The 15,971-nt window shown below is 39.9% G+C and overlaps 3 protein-coding genes across 6 annotated transcripts; 2 read left to right on the forward strand and 1 right to left on the reverse strand.

The window, feature by feature from the left end:
• The first annotated feature begins 98 nt into the window (after positions 1 to 98).
• Positions 99 to 5,213, forward strand: LOC5507254 (UDP-glucuronosyltransferase 2B33). Its single transcript, XM_001627855.3, has 5 exons — positions 99 to 416; positions 1,005 to 1,620; positions 2,505 to 2,711; positions 4,258 to 4,549; positions 4,738 to 5,213. The coding sequence occupies exons 1-5, from the start codon at positions 270 to 272 to the stop codon at positions 5,018 to 5,020; spliced, it is 1,545 nt and encodes a 514-aa protein (XP_001627905.3). The 5' UTR covers positions 99 to 269; the 3' UTR covers positions 5,021 to 5,213.
• A 769-nt stretch (positions 5,214 to 5,982) lies between these two features.
• Positions 5,983 to 13,426, forward strand: LOC5507253. 2 transcript variants are annotated; one of them, XM_001627854.3, is made up of 8 exons: positions 5,985 to 6,738; positions 8,057 to 8,126; positions 9,033 to 9,125; positions 9,385 to 9,458; positions 9,985 to 10,054; positions 10,836 to 10,964; positions 11,430 to 11,583; positions 12,072 to 13,426. In XM_001627854.3, exons 1-8 carry the CDS (start codon positions 6,547 to 6,549, stop codon positions 12,349 to 12,351), a joined length of 1,062 nt encoding a protein of 353 aa, XP_001627904.2. In that variant the 5' UTR covers positions 5,985 to 6,546; the 3' UTR covers positions 12,352 to 13,426. The 2 variants fall into 2 exon arrangements, with proteins under 2 accessions (XP_048587728.1, XP_001627904.2); XM_048731771.1 differs by lacking the exon at positions 9,033 to 9,125 and having other exon boundaries at positions 5,983 to 6,738.
• LOC116614611 (DNA repair protein SWI5 homolog) lies at positions 12,726 to 15,962 on the reverse strand. Of its 3 annotated transcripts, none has more exons than XM_048731774.1 (6): positions 15,810 to 15,962; positions 15,392 to 15,490; positions 14,869 to 14,905; positions 14,652 to 14,764; positions 14,428 to 14,519; positions 12,726 to 13,783 (listed from the first exon to the last, which is right to left on the reverse strand). In XM_048731774.1, the coding sequence occupies exons 1-6, from the start codon at positions 15,944 to 15,946 to the stop codon at positions 13,719 to 13,721; spliced, it is 543 nt and encodes a 180-aa protein (XP_048587731.1). In that variant the 5' UTR covers positions 15,947 to 15,962; the 3' UTR covers positions 12,726 to 13,718. The 3 variants fall into 3 exon arrangements, with proteins under 3 accessions (XP_048587731.1, XP_048587732.1, XP_048587730.1); XM_048731775.1 differs by having other exon boundaries at positions 14,417 to 14,519; XM_048731773.1 differs by having other exon boundaries at positions 13,686 to 14,519.
• Positions 15,963 to 15,971: the final 9 nt, after the last annotated feature.

Raw genomic sequence — 15,971 nt, forward strand, 5'->3', positions numbered from 1 at the left:
ATTTCCGTGGTGACCGGGGCATCATCTTATAGCTATCCTACAGCCCGTGATTAGCAACTAAACATATTGTGACGTAGTGAGCAGTTGGATTAACATAATGGCTATTTTAGCGTGACCGCGACCTCTCCGACAACGACCAAACTAAAAACCACGTTCAGCCTTCGCTCTCTCTTTCTCTCGATTTATGAAAGGCAGTGCAACGTTCAAAACAAGGAGTTCCCAGTTCATGCTAGCATACTAACTATAGAATATTAGTGAAGCAAGGCACCATGAAGCTCTATGCTACGTGTGTTCTATTATCCATAGTGATGTGCCATTGTTCTAGTTTTAAAGTGTCCATGATGGCGATGTTTGGCCAAAGCCATTTCCTCGTGATGAACAAGTTGGCAGTTGAACTAGCCGAGCGCGGTCATAAGGTGAGACCTGCTAACCATTGCCGAATGACGTCAAAAGGAGCATTTGGAATAAGAGCTATTTAAATATGCAATCCGCATTGATGTAAGAAGTTGACTTAAACAGTACAAGAATACACACATTGGCACCAGTCGGGCCAAGACGGGACGCTAGCACAGTCTATTACCCGTGCAGTTCGGCAACCATGGACAGCTGTTTCGTCCTTATTAGGACTCGTCAGCATAGCATAGACGGTTTGCCTCAGTTAAAATTCATCGACTCGAACGAAGTGCTATAAACCACTGCTTAGATCTATGTGGGATGAGTCCTAAGTGTATAAATTTCAGACTCATGTAAACAAACTTTAAACTGTGAAATTCTTGCTCTCGCGCATACCCATGGCAATAGCACCCCCCGTTATACACTTAAAATTTTTAAATTGGTTTCCGTTATATTTTGATATCAAAAGAGGCAAAAAGGTCGAGATTGAATCATCCTAGTCTAATTGATCCTCATTGTAGTCTCGCTCGTAGGTAGAAATAGGTCGTCATCTTTATGACTCACCCATTGTACCTGGTGATGGTGTTGATGTTTTCGAATATTCATTCTAGGTATCAGTCCTGGTCGGAGAAGACGCAGATTATGCGATTGGTAAACCAAATGTCAAGGTCTTCCCTTTGTCGGAGGAACTCCTCAAAATGAACACAAACTCCATCAAGTCCATGACAGACTCGAAAACACAGACGTCATTCCATCAACAAGTCAAGGATCTTGTCAGCTTCCAGGAAGGTTATTGTGATCACTTTTTCCAGAGTCCCGAGATGGTGGAAGAGATCCGCACGTCCAACGTAGTTATTGGCGACGCTACGTACCTCTGCTCAAATCTTGCCGCAAATAAGTTCAACCTCCCCCTTATTCAACTCAACCCAACCCCGCTAACCACTCCAACAATGATGGTCTTTGGAATTATTAACAATCCAGCTTATGTTCCTCAAATTTCGACAGCACTTTCAAGATACATGGGGCTGTTTGATAGATTCAAGAACTTGGGTTTCTATCTCGGGAGTTGTGCTATGTTGGAGTGGTTTTTGTATCCATCATATAAACTTGTCAAGGAGAAGCATGGTATTTGCCCAGAGAAGACCATCAGGGAGGTTTTATCAACAGTTGATTTGGTCATTATACCACGTGACTTCATTCTTGGACATCCACAGCCCATACCGCCATGTAAGTAGAACGTTCGGATGACGTCATCATAAATGTTTGTGAACTGCTTCACAGCCCCTTGCAACACATCTTAAAGAATGTCAATTACCACCTCTTTTGCATAGGCGTAGCCAAAAAATGCAGTAAATATATGAGACATTATCTAAAATACAGGCGAAAATGCCTTGAAATTCCCTTTTGGGCCCCGTCCTGTTCTTTTTTGTGATTGTTTACTATTGAAAATAGAGAAGTTTATTACTTGCAAGAAAAACTTCAAAATGACATTCTACTAATACTGATACGTTATCGACGATATTTGGTTGAAAATATTTTGGTTTAAGGAGAGTGTTCATTAAATACACCGAAGGGGGTATTTAATTTTTCATTTCGTTCCCCCCCCCCCCTTTCCCGCTCAATGGCGAGTCACACAAAGCATCCATTTCCATCGGGCTAATTCAAGCAAGTAACCAAGATATTTTCAATCAAATACCGTCTTTAACATATCAGACTTCATTCTTAGATTATTATTTTGAAGTTTACTTACGAATAAACCGCTGCATTATTAATGATAATCAATAACAGAAGAGTGGGTGATTGACATTCTTTACCAAACAGATCTAGAAAATCTGCATGATTTTCCAAATTCAGGCACGAAAGCGTGACTTTTACAGGTTGAGATTCGAATACAGCCGTCTTGTAAATTTTTGTTAAAATGAAATAATCTCAAAATGAGCGTAGCGTTTTTTCCAAATTTCGGTTACCCGTCGGTTACCGGTGTCTGCATGAATACTATAAGCCTGAGGCGTCTGCGGGCAATCACGTTCCAAGGGAATTTTCAATATGAGGTCGTGTCTAGCTGACGCCATATTAGAAATTATCCAAAAGACCATCAATATCATTTTTAGACGTAAAAGAAGTGGGTTACTTCTTGCCCAGTCCCCCAAAGCCATTACCAACCGAGCTAGAGACGTTCATGCAGAGCTCCGGTGAAGAGGGTGTAATCTTGGTGTCGTTTGGGTCCATGGTTAGCGCTTTGGATGAAGACATAATGGTGATGCTGATGAAGGTCTTCGCTCGATTTCCACAGAAATTCCTTGTAAAGCTTGACGAAGGTAGGTTTGGTTTCAAATCCCTCTGACGAGGGAGTAGCAGGGCTGGGGCATGGGGGCAAGCGCCCCTCCACCCCTCCCGATAGCCTATTTCCAAATCACGCTCTACTGCTCTTAAAGAAAAGGTATAAATCATCACAAGGTTAAAAAAGTATGTGTTAAACGGTTCTGTGAAACTAATATGTTTCAAGAGGCGTTCAACATATTTTTTTCAGCCTTGCGTTGATTTATACCTTGTCTACACCACGCCTACGCAGGCCATCTAGTTTTTCTACAGCTTGTCTGGTCTTACTAGTTTATATACCTCTTAACCCATTAACTCCTGGCTTTTTTTGAGCTGAATTTACAAAAAACAGACTGAAGACAGATACCTCCCCCCCTATTCTGAGTTTTATACAGCCCGTCAAAGTCAAACACAGCTGCACCTAGTCAGCAGTATCCAAGCTTTCCAACAGTGCTTTGCGGTCCCCACTTTTAATCCCTCTTCGTTGTGCTGAAACCAGCACAAGTTGATGGTTGCTTGTATTTTTCATCAAAAATACAGCTATGAGCATATAAGGAGAGTGTCTCAGGACATCATGAAGTCTTTTGGGGCATAATTGAGTGCTTTGCTTATGGATATTTGCAAGCAAAGGTGGATTTGACTTTGGGGAGAGGAGTGTTGACTGGCCCTCCCCTCGTGAATTTTCCCCTGGATCTCCCAGAATGCTTTGCAATACGTAAAGATATTTTCGTGGTTGTACAATCCTTCAAGGAATGGACATTGTGTTTTGAGGCCAAGGAAATGTACCTGGAGGATCAGAATAAAGGTATCTATTTGTGTCTTGAGCTGTGTTTGCTGATCTCTCCCCCTTGTGTGGTATTTTGAGCGTTTTATTGAGAGGGGTGATTCTGCTTTTCTCTCCTTGTTCGATTTGAGATTTGTCGAAGAACCTGTGCTATTATTTGGCTTAAGAGTAGATGCCAACACCTTGGTTGGATGCATATCTGCAAGACCATTTATCCCTTAGACTGATGCCTGAGTATCTTTATCTTGTTGTGTTTATTTTGAATTTATGAATTTTTTGGGTTGTGGGTACTTCCCAAAGCCGGTACAGGCCGGTTGAGGGGTCAATGTGATAAAGCAGCTTCAAATCGAGACCCTGTGCTAAAATTACATTAAAATGTAACAGAATAAGCAAGGGCCTCGTTTTAAAGCTTTTGTTTAAGAGCAGTGGAGCGTTATTCGGAAATGAGCTATAATTTTGAAAGCCGTATAATTTTGGTCCGTCAAGCTGTGTTTTTCAACGGTATTTTTTTATAAATGTGATCTCCCTCCCCTAAGGCAATTCCAATAAAACGTTTGCCTCGGGAAGAGGAGATACATGAATCTCTGTATGTAATATACCTTGTCTCTGAAATAACCCTTGTCCATGGCATGCAGTGACTGAAATGCATTGATTACTAGATTCTTAATTTTTTTTAAAATAACCCTTTTTTCCATGGTATGCAAAGATGGTACAAATTTTAAATACTCATTATATGACTGACGAGAGATTTTTTTATTAAGAGAAACTCCCAGAAGGGTCCATCCCGTCAAACGTGCGAACAGTCAAATGGCTTCCACAGAATGACTTACTTGGCCACAGCAAGACTAAGCTGTTCATCACACACGCGGGAGCCAATGGGCTTGCGGAGTCTGCATATCATGGTGTACCAATGATCTGCGTGCCACTCTTTGGGGATCAGAATCAAAACGCGCAGGTTGCTAAGGATGTTGGGATTGCTGAAGTGGTTATGCTGTCGGATATTACCGCTGACCAATTGTTCAGTGTTATGCAGGCTGTTTTGAAAGGAAAAAGGTGAGTATTTATTATGTTTTTTACCCTGTTTTTAGTTACTCAATGGCCAATTACTGGCGTTACACATGATTCGCATAGACCCAAAACACCACAGTTATTCGCAAATATAGAAGGATAGCGGCTACGGTCGCTCTAGGCTGCTTGCAGGCTAAAATAAAAATAAAAATTTTAAAATCTTTCGTCTTTAGGTATCACGAAAACTCCGCCCGAGTCTCCAGAGTTATGAGAAAACGGCCGCGTGCGCCTGTGGTGGAAGCCGCTGACCTCGTGGAGTACGTGCAGGCTCTAGGCCACATGGGTCACCTGAGGCCCCATGGTTTCTCTTTGCCATTCTATCAGCTTTACATGCTAGATGTGCTCGCGGTGCTTGTAATGGCCCTTTTGATTCTTATCGCTTTGGTTCTGTCTCTAGTTAACGCTGTTGTGAAGATGTGTAAGAACGATTCGAGTGAAACGAAAAAGAATAAATGAGCCGAAGGCCTCGTTCAGTAATTCACGATACGGACCGACCCCTTAGCTGGGAAATAACATATTTATTTATTGTTCCTCAATAGAATTTCCAACTTTGGTTGCACGAGGCGAGGGTTCGCTTTTGACTTTCGTCGATTTTCGTGAAGAGTTTGTTCGCTCATGATCATTCAATAAACTCCAGTTGGTATTTCCACACAACGCTTTTAATCCTCCAGAAATACAGAACATCCAAAGAAGGCATTTTCTGAGTTTTAACCAACAATTTTTGTAAAATAATTAGGTCCAAATTGATACGTCGTTCTAACTCGAATTGATCGTAGAAATGTCTTCTTTCGCTTTAAATCCTCCACAGACGATAAGATATATCCCCTAAAAAACCTCTCTTGAATGTGGATACGGTAAGCTGGTTATGCATTTAAATTCCTAGAGTGATTTGTTGTTTTTTTTTATCATATGAAGAGACGATTTGCTGCTTTTTCAATCCCAAATAAACTTTCAGCAAACTTGAAATTGTCGCGCGCGTTGCAAAATCATTGTGGCGGGAAATTGTCAAAACACAGGGAGTTTGAAGCCGATTTTCCGTAAAGTCAATTATTCTAGATAAAATGACAAATAAAATGCCGTTTTTGTGTGAAGATCTATAACCTTGGGAGTAAATATCCAGTTTTCGATGGTCATTTAACAAATCAACTCACTATTTCGAGCTTTGGAGGTGAGCGGTCCGGTTTCGCGGGGTCCGGATAGTAGGATACCGGACCTCACGAGAGCCAATCAGAGCGCGCGATTTGATGGATACCGGACCCCGAAAAAAAATAAAATAAGATAACCATTGTTTAAATGCCTTATAACTCAAAGATGGGCATTAGATATGGAGGAAATCCTAGACGAGCAAGTCCGAAACGGTGGCTGAGGGGTTGGGGTGGGCGGGGCGGATTGCAGTGTGCTTAGTCGGGCACGTTGCTAGCGCGTCGGGGACAGTTCATGCACCACGAGAGCTCGGTACGCAAAGTATAAAGTTGACCGGGTTTGCTAATGAAACACGGAGAGCGCGTCGCAAACAATGCACATTTCAGCCATAACTAGAGGAAATTTCGCGGTTATCAAAATTTAGCCTAACAAAACTCTGTTCCTACCGCCCTTGGTTGACTGAACAATCACGCAATACACGTGTGATGCGTGACATTCAACCAAAGGCCCCGAATAACCTCTAACAAACAATCATGCGAAATAACAATCACAATAAATATAACATCTTTCCACAGTACTTGCATATTCTTTCTTATTACATTGATTCTTATTACATCACTAATTTCTGTTCAGATAATTAGATATCCCAAACTTGAACCGAGAACAATGCCAAGTCACACCCGACTTCACACTAAAACACACAACCGAGGCCGTATCCCTAGGCGACCACAGTCACTTACCGCACACTTCGATAAAACGCAAAGATGAGCCACAATTATCGGCTTTAAACTAACACTAACCGTGGGTTTAACTCGTCACAGTTAAGGAAAGGTGCTGCAATGGACCTTATCGACTTAATCGGTGACTCCAGAACGGATAGTTTGCCGCCTGGCTTTCTCAAATCCATCAAGATCAAATATAAACAAGAAGCATCACATGTGTTCCCCCCGGGTTCATCAGCCGCTAAAATGGCAGGGCGACAGGGCACCGCCGAGCGAGTAGACTCGGCAGCTAGCTTCAAATCGACTCCGGTAAGAGGATAGAACTTTTAAAGTCTTGTGATAATTTTTTTTTTTTTTTTTTTAAATACGGATCAGAGCGCGCGCGCTAAATGATTGTTTACACTGAAATGGTTTTCCAAAGTTGCCCAAGCCGCAATAGTCGGAGATGCGACCTCAATGCAATATTTGAATTATAGAAACTGCAATCTGTGAGAAGATGCAGTGATGGAATACTATATTGTTAGTACACCTAAGCGCAATAATTAAATCTCGTGCACATAAGAAGTGCCGTATTACATTCTGATCCCCGAACAACACCTACTTGAAAGTATCCTATAAACTTCAGATTCAGTAATCTTCAGGTTTGGTACAAAGTGCTTCAGCCAGCATCGAGTTGTCTTTGAATTTTGTTATCTTGAATAGAATAGTGATATCATTGTGTACAAAATATATCTTGTTTAATTTGCTACAGGTCACACTGTAGGTCAAACAGGAAAAGAATTCAAGAATGTTTTTTTACAATATAACATAAATTCTAGTTCCCTAGCACAACTCAAATCACGACTCATAGCACGTTTGATCTTACTTAGCACTCCATCCAGACGATTTTATTTCAGACACATGGCCTGTTGAAATAGATAATTAAATATCGCTTTGTTTGAAAAGGTGATAAGCTCTCTGGAGTGTGATTATTAATCCAAAAAAGGAAAATGGAACCAAAGGACTTTCCTTTAATATAATATGTCACTCCACCTTTCATAATTACCATAGTACCATTAATTTTCATTACGATTCCACATTCCACTACTAGGAGAGACTGTGTGAAATACATGTGATATTGATGTGAACCAACCATGTGAAATGATAATGTTAAACCCATGTAAAGCTACTGTGAAACGCCATCTTTTTCACATCATAAAAACATGTGAAATTGATGTGAAATAACCCCTAAGCAGGTAAACATTGAAGGAGCATTCCAGAAAAAAAAAACAATACCTCCCCCCCCCCCCCCACTGCCTTAATAGATGTCAAATTTAAAATTCTTGGAAGGGGTGTCAGGTTAAAGTATGTACAGGGGGTGTAAACCCTTTTTTTTTTCATACAAACCTTGTATTTCTTGCAAATACAGTGGGAAATCAATTTTTGTTCCCCAATCCTGTCTCACTAGTCACTTTTCACTATGAAATCCTGTTAATCTTGTTTCTTGCTAACCAAAACCGACCACGAATCTGCCACAGCGAAGTGTACATTCCACAATCAAAGGCAGGATTCTAGAAAGGATTTGGCCCTACTTTGTTGGCATATGAATGCATGTAAATACAGTCCTTGCTTTATTACTTGATGACAGAGTTTCATGAGTTGGAAAGTGCCTGACAGGCTTGTCAAAGGAGGTGTGATGGAGGAACAAGAAAGGAAAGGTAAACAACCAAAGCCAACAGAAAGCAGCAATTTCGTGAGGTGTGGCATGTATGCAGGCCCATACCCAGGATTTTTCTTGGGGGGGGTGCGAAATCTGAAAAATTGGCCTTAATTTTTCCGGGGGGGGAGGGTAAGGTAATACTCTGATAAAAATCTAACCAACTCAAAAAATGATTTGACGTTTATTTTCGGATTTGGCTATAAACCAGAGTGATCTAGCTTATGCTTTATAGTTTTGTCTACAATTAGCACGTCTATTGAGAACCAAAAGTGGAGTTTAGGCCGTTGTGTGTGGGGGGTCATTCGCACCCCCTGGACCCCCCTGGGTATGGGCCTGGTATGTTACTGTGTTCTCAAACAATCAATATCAGGCTTGTAGCCAGAATATGGGACTTGCGCTAAGAGATCGCATAAGTGTTTAAGTGGCAAGTTAGCATGCACTGAGGCTTTTGGCGGCAAAATAACTGCAACAAAAAGTAATTTATTTAGCGCTTACGAACCAGCGACAACATTTTTTCTCAGAAAGTGTTAATATCAAATCAATATTTTATTTTTTTGTTGTTCTCTGGTGTGACGGCGCAGTCATTTCTGCTTTTTTTGTTTGTTTATTTTGTTTTGAATTTGCCACCCAGAAAGGTCACATGATCTCTTAGCACAAGTCCCCTATTTGCAGAGGGTGTGCAGGCATAGATATTAAGTCATGATGCAACAAGTCTAAGATATGGTGATTTTTCAATAGAGAAGAATGTTTTTTTGTCAGTAGGTGAATATGCATGTCTCACCTGCACCCAACACTGGTACAGTACACACACGAGAACACTTTATTGAAAAAAATCATAGTTTCTTTTAATAATTTCTTACATAAGAGCTTAATATTTATTTCTATCTTCTTTGTGATGATTTAGCCAAGATTGACCAAGAAAGAGACAGTTTACATTCCAGAATGTCAGCTCTTAGTATTAAGTCATCTGCAAGTGCAATGAGCAAGCCGGGACAATGTAAGCACAGGGCAGGTCCCAAAATGAGGGACCAATGTAATGAAATATAATAGCATGACAGGTGTTTCATTTATGGCTTGAAACTACAATAAATTTGATTGACAGTCATCTCTTTGAACCTGTGGTTAGTAGGGCAGAAGATTGTTTCTGTGGATTTCTATGACTTTTCACTCCCCCTTTCACAATAAAATCTGACACTAAGGACACCAGTACCACATATTGGGTACACAGCACTTAACATCTGTTTGTTTGCTTTCAGTGCCTCGTTTAGGCTCAGTGGCCTCTTCAAGAAGATCAGCCAAGTTGCAGTTCAAACCAGCATCTCCCCAAAAGGTCTCAAAGGCTCATTTTATTGGACACTTGCTATGTGCACTTATTGGTCAAATCACATTAGCGTCCTCATAAATGCTGCATTCTGATAGGTTGAGCTACAAGTAGGTCATCAGTTTTGGCCTTTCAGTAGTGCCACATTTGTAAGCCAAAATATCCAGACCTGACAATGTTTTCAGCTATTTAATTTGACATATTTGTGTGCTTTGACAATTTTCAGCCTCATGGGCTATTGATTCAGAGCCTATTCGAGCAAAAGAAATACACTTGGACCCCAATATATGTGATGGGCAGTCTTGGGGCCAAAAATGTGACTATTACCAAGAGGTTTAAACTATAGAGTTTGACTGAAGAATTCAAAATTTGGCTTTTTTTGAACTGTTAAATGGAGGGTAACCAATTAACGAGGTCTCCTTTGTAATCGAAAATAGAATAAAATGGTTTAAATCGTAAGAATGCCATGAGAGCACAACCACAAGCGGCTGATAATGGTAATAACAGCACCAGTAATATTTCCATATTTTTCCAGCTGGCTATGGTGTCAAAGGATGAGACTGTACCAGCCCTGGGTGGCATGCTCGGTGGACTATCACGGCAAGGTGAGCCAGCCTAAGAATTTAGTTCCTGTCAGAGCTGTATCAGGGGGTAGCGCACTGGGGGCATGTGCACCCCATTCCCCGCCCGAATAAGTTTGAAAGCCATATAATTTAAGTTTGCTTCTGTTGTGGGCAGCATCTTTTAACTGTTATTATGGTAAAGACAAAAGTTTCTCCCTGCCTCATACCTTAAGGCCTTGCCTCTCTTTAACTACATAAACTTACAGCTAACAGCGACATTGAATTTTCCTATCAGTAAAGAGTGTTATGTCCACTTTAATTAGATCACAAGCATGGAAAAAATCATAATCAATCAATACACTATAAAATCTGCTCCTCTGTGAACCTCTCAGCTAAAGAGCACCGTTCCCCTTTCAGATTCCTTTATGCTATGTATTTCACTTTGCACGACATGACGGAAAAACCCTGAACATGCGCACTTCGAAGAGATGGAGAAAAAGATGCAGTTCCTTGTATTCCGGACTGATTTTCCCTTTTCAAAACACAAAAAAATGAGTGGCCGAAATGCACATACCCTGATTTTGGCTTTTTAAGACAATTTTTTTTCTTGATATCCTTGCGCTATGTATGGGCTCAGGGATGAAAACCTCAAATTTCAATGACACTTTAGAAAAAGTCGCATCAATTTAAAAAAAACGTCACATTTGATATTTTGTTTGATATTACTCACTAAGTAATTTGGGGAATTTTCCGCCTTATTTGATGTGAAATGAGCTTATTGGAAACGTCAAGTCATGTTTTTCCGTCATGTCACTTTGCACAGGAAAGAGGGTCATTACGAAGATCCTGAATGAAAAGAATAAGGAGCCACAGGGAGGCCTTGTTCAACACACTATAAGCCCAAAGTCCATGGAGGCTGTGGATAAATGGCTTGTGACTGCCACTGATAAAGGTAGGGAAAAGCACAGGTTAATTAGAGCAGGGTTTTATATTAGATAGGAAACAACTGGGTTTTTTTTTATTGAAATGATGCAATCTCAAGATTAGAAGTTAAATAGACTATGTAACATACTTGTAGAACTCACATAAACCAGTAAACTACTCACTTATACATAATATTATATGCAACATTACTTGACCAAGTTCTAAGTAATCATGAGAGTATGTTGCAAAAAAAGGAATATTTCAGTTTAGAATTTAGCCTAAAAAACTGTTTCTCCTTGCTATTGCCATAAGAATGAGATTCAGTTTTATAAATGAAGTGTAAAACTTTGTACCCTGGGTTACCAGAGGCCCCGAGCTCCACTAGAGCTGCAAAGCGGCGTGGGCTAATTCGAAACTTCATTAACTTGTTTTCCTATTTCAAATGACAACAATAAAGAGGATGTGTTTGACCTGGAGTTCTGTTGTTTTACAGAGCGAGAAATAGCTCTCAAGTTTTTCTCCACACTAGCTGGCACCAAGTCCCTCTACCTGCAAGCACCTCAGACCAAGTACCACACCCATACAGAGGGTGACTGCAAATACTGTGATGGCGACCGTATTGAGGAGACCCTTGAAAATCTGGCCAGGTAATTAGGTGTACTGTGCATATAAACTCACTTTATTATCTGAAATTGGTATATATGGGATGGTGCTTTATAATGCAGAGCTTTAGAATCACTGGAAGCCCCCTGGTGGATTAAGACTCTGTAGAAGGGGTTGGACAACAATGAAATGAAGATAAAAAGGGGTAGATAACACAATTAATGGAACAGAAATTCATTTGAATATGTTGGGGGAGGGGTGGATAGCCACCCTCAATTGATCTGCCATTGATATCCCAAAATATTCTAGATGCGCAAGCCTTGGAAAAAAAAACTTTGCAAACAACAACTTGTTTGCAAGTGCAACCACCAAGTAGCATCTGGGCAGGAAGTGGTACTGGGAATTAAATCTCACAGATAAAAGTTGGTACAAGGCTATTGCAGAAATTTAGGTACCCTGTTAAAGCCAGCTGCATAGTGTTACATTAAGCTAATAATTAGAGTAATTTAGTTCCCAATCCTTTAATTCCCAGGCGAGACCAGATGGTATCCAGAGGCAAACAGCTCTATAATTCCAAGAGGGGACCTGACCTTGCTAAGCACTCCCAGTACCAACAAGCACTGCGCAAGAGACTTCCTACCAGACTGCGGCAACAACACCAGACATGGCACCATCTGCCGATCTACCACTATACTAACGGTGTTCCAAACAAAAGCTCCATGTTCACCCAGCCGCACAAGCCTCTAGGCAGACATTTTAGTATTCACCCTGAGTGGGGTCTACACACTGGTAGTAAGCCACAGGTTTACTGAGCAGAATGAGTGAAGTTTGACCTTTTGATTGTCGCACACAGAGTGTAATACAAAGCTAATGGCATTTTTACACTTAGTCACATTCAGGGCCACAAAAATTTCTCTTTCTCAACATCATTTAGGTACGTAGTAGATTATACTGCACTATCAGTGGTTGAGAAACAAAGGGTGGAATCTTAAAATTAGTCCAGGCAGGAACAAAGAAATATAACACCTTTTAAAACGACAAAAAAAAACTACTAGGACCATGGCATGGATCCCCAAAATGTGGAAAATTTCAGGTTTTTAAATTTACTGTCCCAATGAAGCTATGATGCTGTTGTCTTCTTCTTTTGAAGGTAGATCAGTTAATCTCCTTTAGCAAGGTTAACCAGTTTAGTTTCTAGATATCTTTTTAATCTCTAGTTGTTTATTTGATCTTTATAAGATACTGTTTTAATATAATGATCATGTTATAAGGATGACAATAGTCTACGGAAAATGCTATTTATTTGATACTGTAATTTGCTGTGATGACTCACATGAAAACGTACCTTAGAGATTTAGTTATTTGGCCAAATCCGCACCTGTTTCAGAGTATGCCCCCACCCATCTCACAGAATGTGAGTTGCGCCTCAGTAACAGAAAGCTCCCACTAGTTTGTGGAATGCATGCACCTCTACATGACGGAAAAACCTGGAAAACGCGCAATTCCAGATAGAGAGAGAAGACACAAATACTTACAATAGCTATAGGTTACTTGTTCTACGGAATGATTTTCAAAACACAAATAACGTGAGGCTAAAGTGCACATAACCAGATTTTGGCATTTTAAGATAATTTTTCCTTGATCATCATTGCCCTGTGCATCAGTTCAGGGACGAAAAGCTCAAATTTCAATCACACAATCTAAAAAAAGTCTGTTTTCTGTCATGTCATGCACCACAAGAACGGAAAGTTTGTGCCCGCATTGGGGGGAATTCCAACCTCTTTGGTGGTATGTTTTCGTGCGAGTCACCACATATTAGTGCTGCATGCACAAACTTTAATGGAATTGTGCAAACAATGATTTACATAAAGCCCTATACAGAAAACACTTGATTTGTTTTGTCTGTCTTTTCTAATAATAGCTGTTTGGGTGATTTGTGTATTCCTTGGTTTGCATGCATGGTAATTCAAATATTAACGACTTTAACTAGCTCCCCTTGCAAGAAAGGGCATCACAAGGGGAAAAACACCCCTCTGTCTATTTGATGATATTTGACTGATGATCAGGATACCTGATGCTTCAATCAAGACAGGATTACTCTGTTTTCAAGTCCAGCTTTAAATATTTACAAAAGTTAAACACAAAAGACAAGTGCTATCTTTACTAAGTAGGTTTTACCTCAATCTTCAACATTTAGTCCAAATTCTGCATATAAAGATCTTGTAGTCTTGCCTTCAAGTTCACCTATCCAAAAAATTCTTTAATAATTTAAAATGTCAACAACAAGCCTGCAAGCAGGCTTAAACAAGAGGTTCAGCTCCTCTAACCCCCAGGCTCAAGAACAATCAGTTACCAATCAGCCATCAATGCATCAACATTTCAGAACAATTGCTGTGAGCACTAAATTCAAATTTCAAATTAAATATTATTCCTAAACTTAGCATTTTCATCACAGCGAGAGAATTATTTATGCAGATGCATTAGATTACGGACACCGGAAAATTTAAATTTTTTCACCGAAAAGGTGAGTGGACAGCAAATCACTAACTTATCAATCTCTAAACACAACTTTCTTGTTACCTGTGCAAAAATAGTTTTATTCCAACCGACTGAGGCTCAGAGATAAGCAATTTTACAGAAGGCTTATAATTTGTGAGTGTGTTTAAGGTATCGCCCACCACACCCATACAAGCTGTACAGTGCACTTGAGGTTTATGAAAACTACTTGTAGTGAAGAGTAAACCTCATGCTTAGTGTAACCGCTGACCTGGTAAAGGCACTTGCACAGGTAACCCAATATTATTACAACAGCATGACAATAAACAATAAAGAGTGTGTAAAACACTGTAAGAAACTGTCAGTACACTCATATCTTACACATGAATTACCAAGTCTTCCAATCAGGAGCTGCCCAACATCTTTTATCTCATTGTACTCATGGAGCTTTTCTATGTGGTGCTGTAATTCATCCTCATGGTACCTGTAAATCAGATCAAGTTAATTGAAAAATTGCAGTTTATACCAAACCCTAAACAAACTGTACAGAATAATCCCAGTTTATACCAAGCCCTAAACAAATCTGACAGAACAAGAAATAAGCCCGTTTTCTTACTCTTTCTTTAGTACTTGTATTTCACTGTCAAGTTCATGGAGTTTCTTGTGCAGTTCTTGTATCTTGTGAGGATTATCACTTCTAACTTCACTTGGTTTTGTTGTGGCCTGTATCTAATAAAAGACTCACTTTTACATAAAGAAAAATTTTTCCTGACTCTGGAACTAACAATAACTGATGAAAACTCTCTGTTGAACTAGAAAATAAATCAACCAACCGGAGATTTGAAAGGCTGCCTCAGCTTGCTACCATTTCTAAGGAGGAAATCAGAGATGGTGTTATTCTTTTACATATATGCATGTTTGCTCTTTGCAGAGACTTCAATGTCACTTTCCCATTCCAAATGATACAAAGCTCAGTAAAGGAGAAATACATCTGCAAAGCACCACCATACTTCCCATATTTTATAGCCTGCATGCAGAAGAACCTGACCTTACGGGTAAAGTCCAGACTTTATTTGTAAGATCAAGTTCATCTGCATGCAGGCTATGCATTTTAGCATTGTTGAAAAAAGACCCCATCTGACACAAATAAACAGGGTAAAGGACAGTACAAAATTCATTTATCTTATCTCGCCTTCATACTACAGCTACTTCGTGCTACATTTAGACATATGGGATGTAGTAGCCTTCTTTCCAAGCCTTTCTTATTGATAAAACTCATGGTTGATGTTTATGGGCCTCTTAAAATCATAAGTATTCTGAAGTATATGTGTATCTATACTATATCACTATACATACCGGCGACCCAAGACCTCACTTGTGGATCTTGATGATGAGGGTGCTCGGAGTGATGTGGGCGGTGGCGGTGTTGACATAACAGGGGCATGCAAGAGTAGACTGTGTTGGCAATAACTCCAATAGATTAACTTTGAGTGTCTCCTCGCAATATAAGTGTTTGCATTTTTAGGATAGGTTCTTAAAAAATGAAAAATAACAAATTAAACAAATGAAAACGAAAATAAAAATAATCCGACTAGCACCACCGCTGCTTATGAAAGCTTACCAAGATTTAGACTTGTTAGCTAGAATCCTGTTTTTACATAGTAATCCTTTTTCTGCAATACCCAATTTCATACTGTCAACTCATTATATAACATAAGACGATTCTGAAGCGGTAGAAACCATGGAAACTTTATAAACTACGAATAAAACTTACTTTACATCATTATTATGGCCGGACGATCGGACTTCTTGATAAAACCGCGCGCGAACTAAGGAGCGTTTTGATTGGTTACTTTTAAACGTCAAGAAACAATCAAAAGTTGCGTTATGCTGACCAGCGGCTGTTGTCATGAGCCACGCGCAGAAAATATTTTGA

This window comes from Nematostella vectensis, chromosome 8 (genome assembly GCF_932526225.1).
Source record: "Nematostella vectensis chromosome 8, jaNemVect1.1, whole genome shotgun sequence".
Classification (NCBI taxonomy): Eukaryota; Metazoa; Cnidaria; class Anthozoa; order Actiniaria; family Edwardsiidae; genus Nematostella; species Nematostella vectensis.

Bases quoted from the DNA above. Each gene is read 5' to 3' on its own strand.
- LOC5507254 (XM_001627855.3), top strand. From the start codon at position 270: ATGAAGCTCTATGCTACGTGTGTTCTATTATCCATAGTGATGTGCCAT. The intron at 1,621-2,504 runs GTAAGTAGAACG...TATCATTTTTAG, and splicing joins TCCACAGCCCATACCGCCAT to ACGTAAAAGAAGTGGGTTAC. The intron at 4,550-4,737 runs GTGAGTATTTAT...TTTCGTCTTTAG, and splicing joins GCTGTTTTGAAAGGAAAAAG to GTATCACGAAAACTCCGCCC.
- LOC5507253 (XM_001627854.3), top strand. From the start codon at position 6,547: ATGGACCTTATCGACTTAATCGGTGACTCCAGAACGGATAGTTTGCCG. The intron at 6,739-8,056 runs GTAAGAGGATAG...ACTTGATGACAG, and splicing joins CTAGCTTCAAATCGACTCCG to AGTTTCATGAGTTGGAAAGT. The intron at 8,127-9,032 runs GTAAACAACCAA...GTGATGATTTAG, and splicing joins GGAGGAACAAGAAAGGAAAG to CCAAGATTGACCAAGAAAGA.
- LOC116614611 (XM_048731773.1), bottom strand. From the start codon at position 15,946: ATGACAACAGCCGCTGGTCAGCATAACGCAACTTTTGATTGTTTCTTG. The intron at 14,765-14,868 runs GTTGGTTGATTT...GTCTTTTATTAG, and splicing joins GGCAGCCTTTCAAATCTCCG to ATACAGGCCACAACAAAACC. The intron at 14,520-14,651 runs GTAAGAAAACGG...TCTGATTTACAG, and splicing joins ATACAAGTACTAAAGAAAGA to GTACCATGAGGATGAATTAC.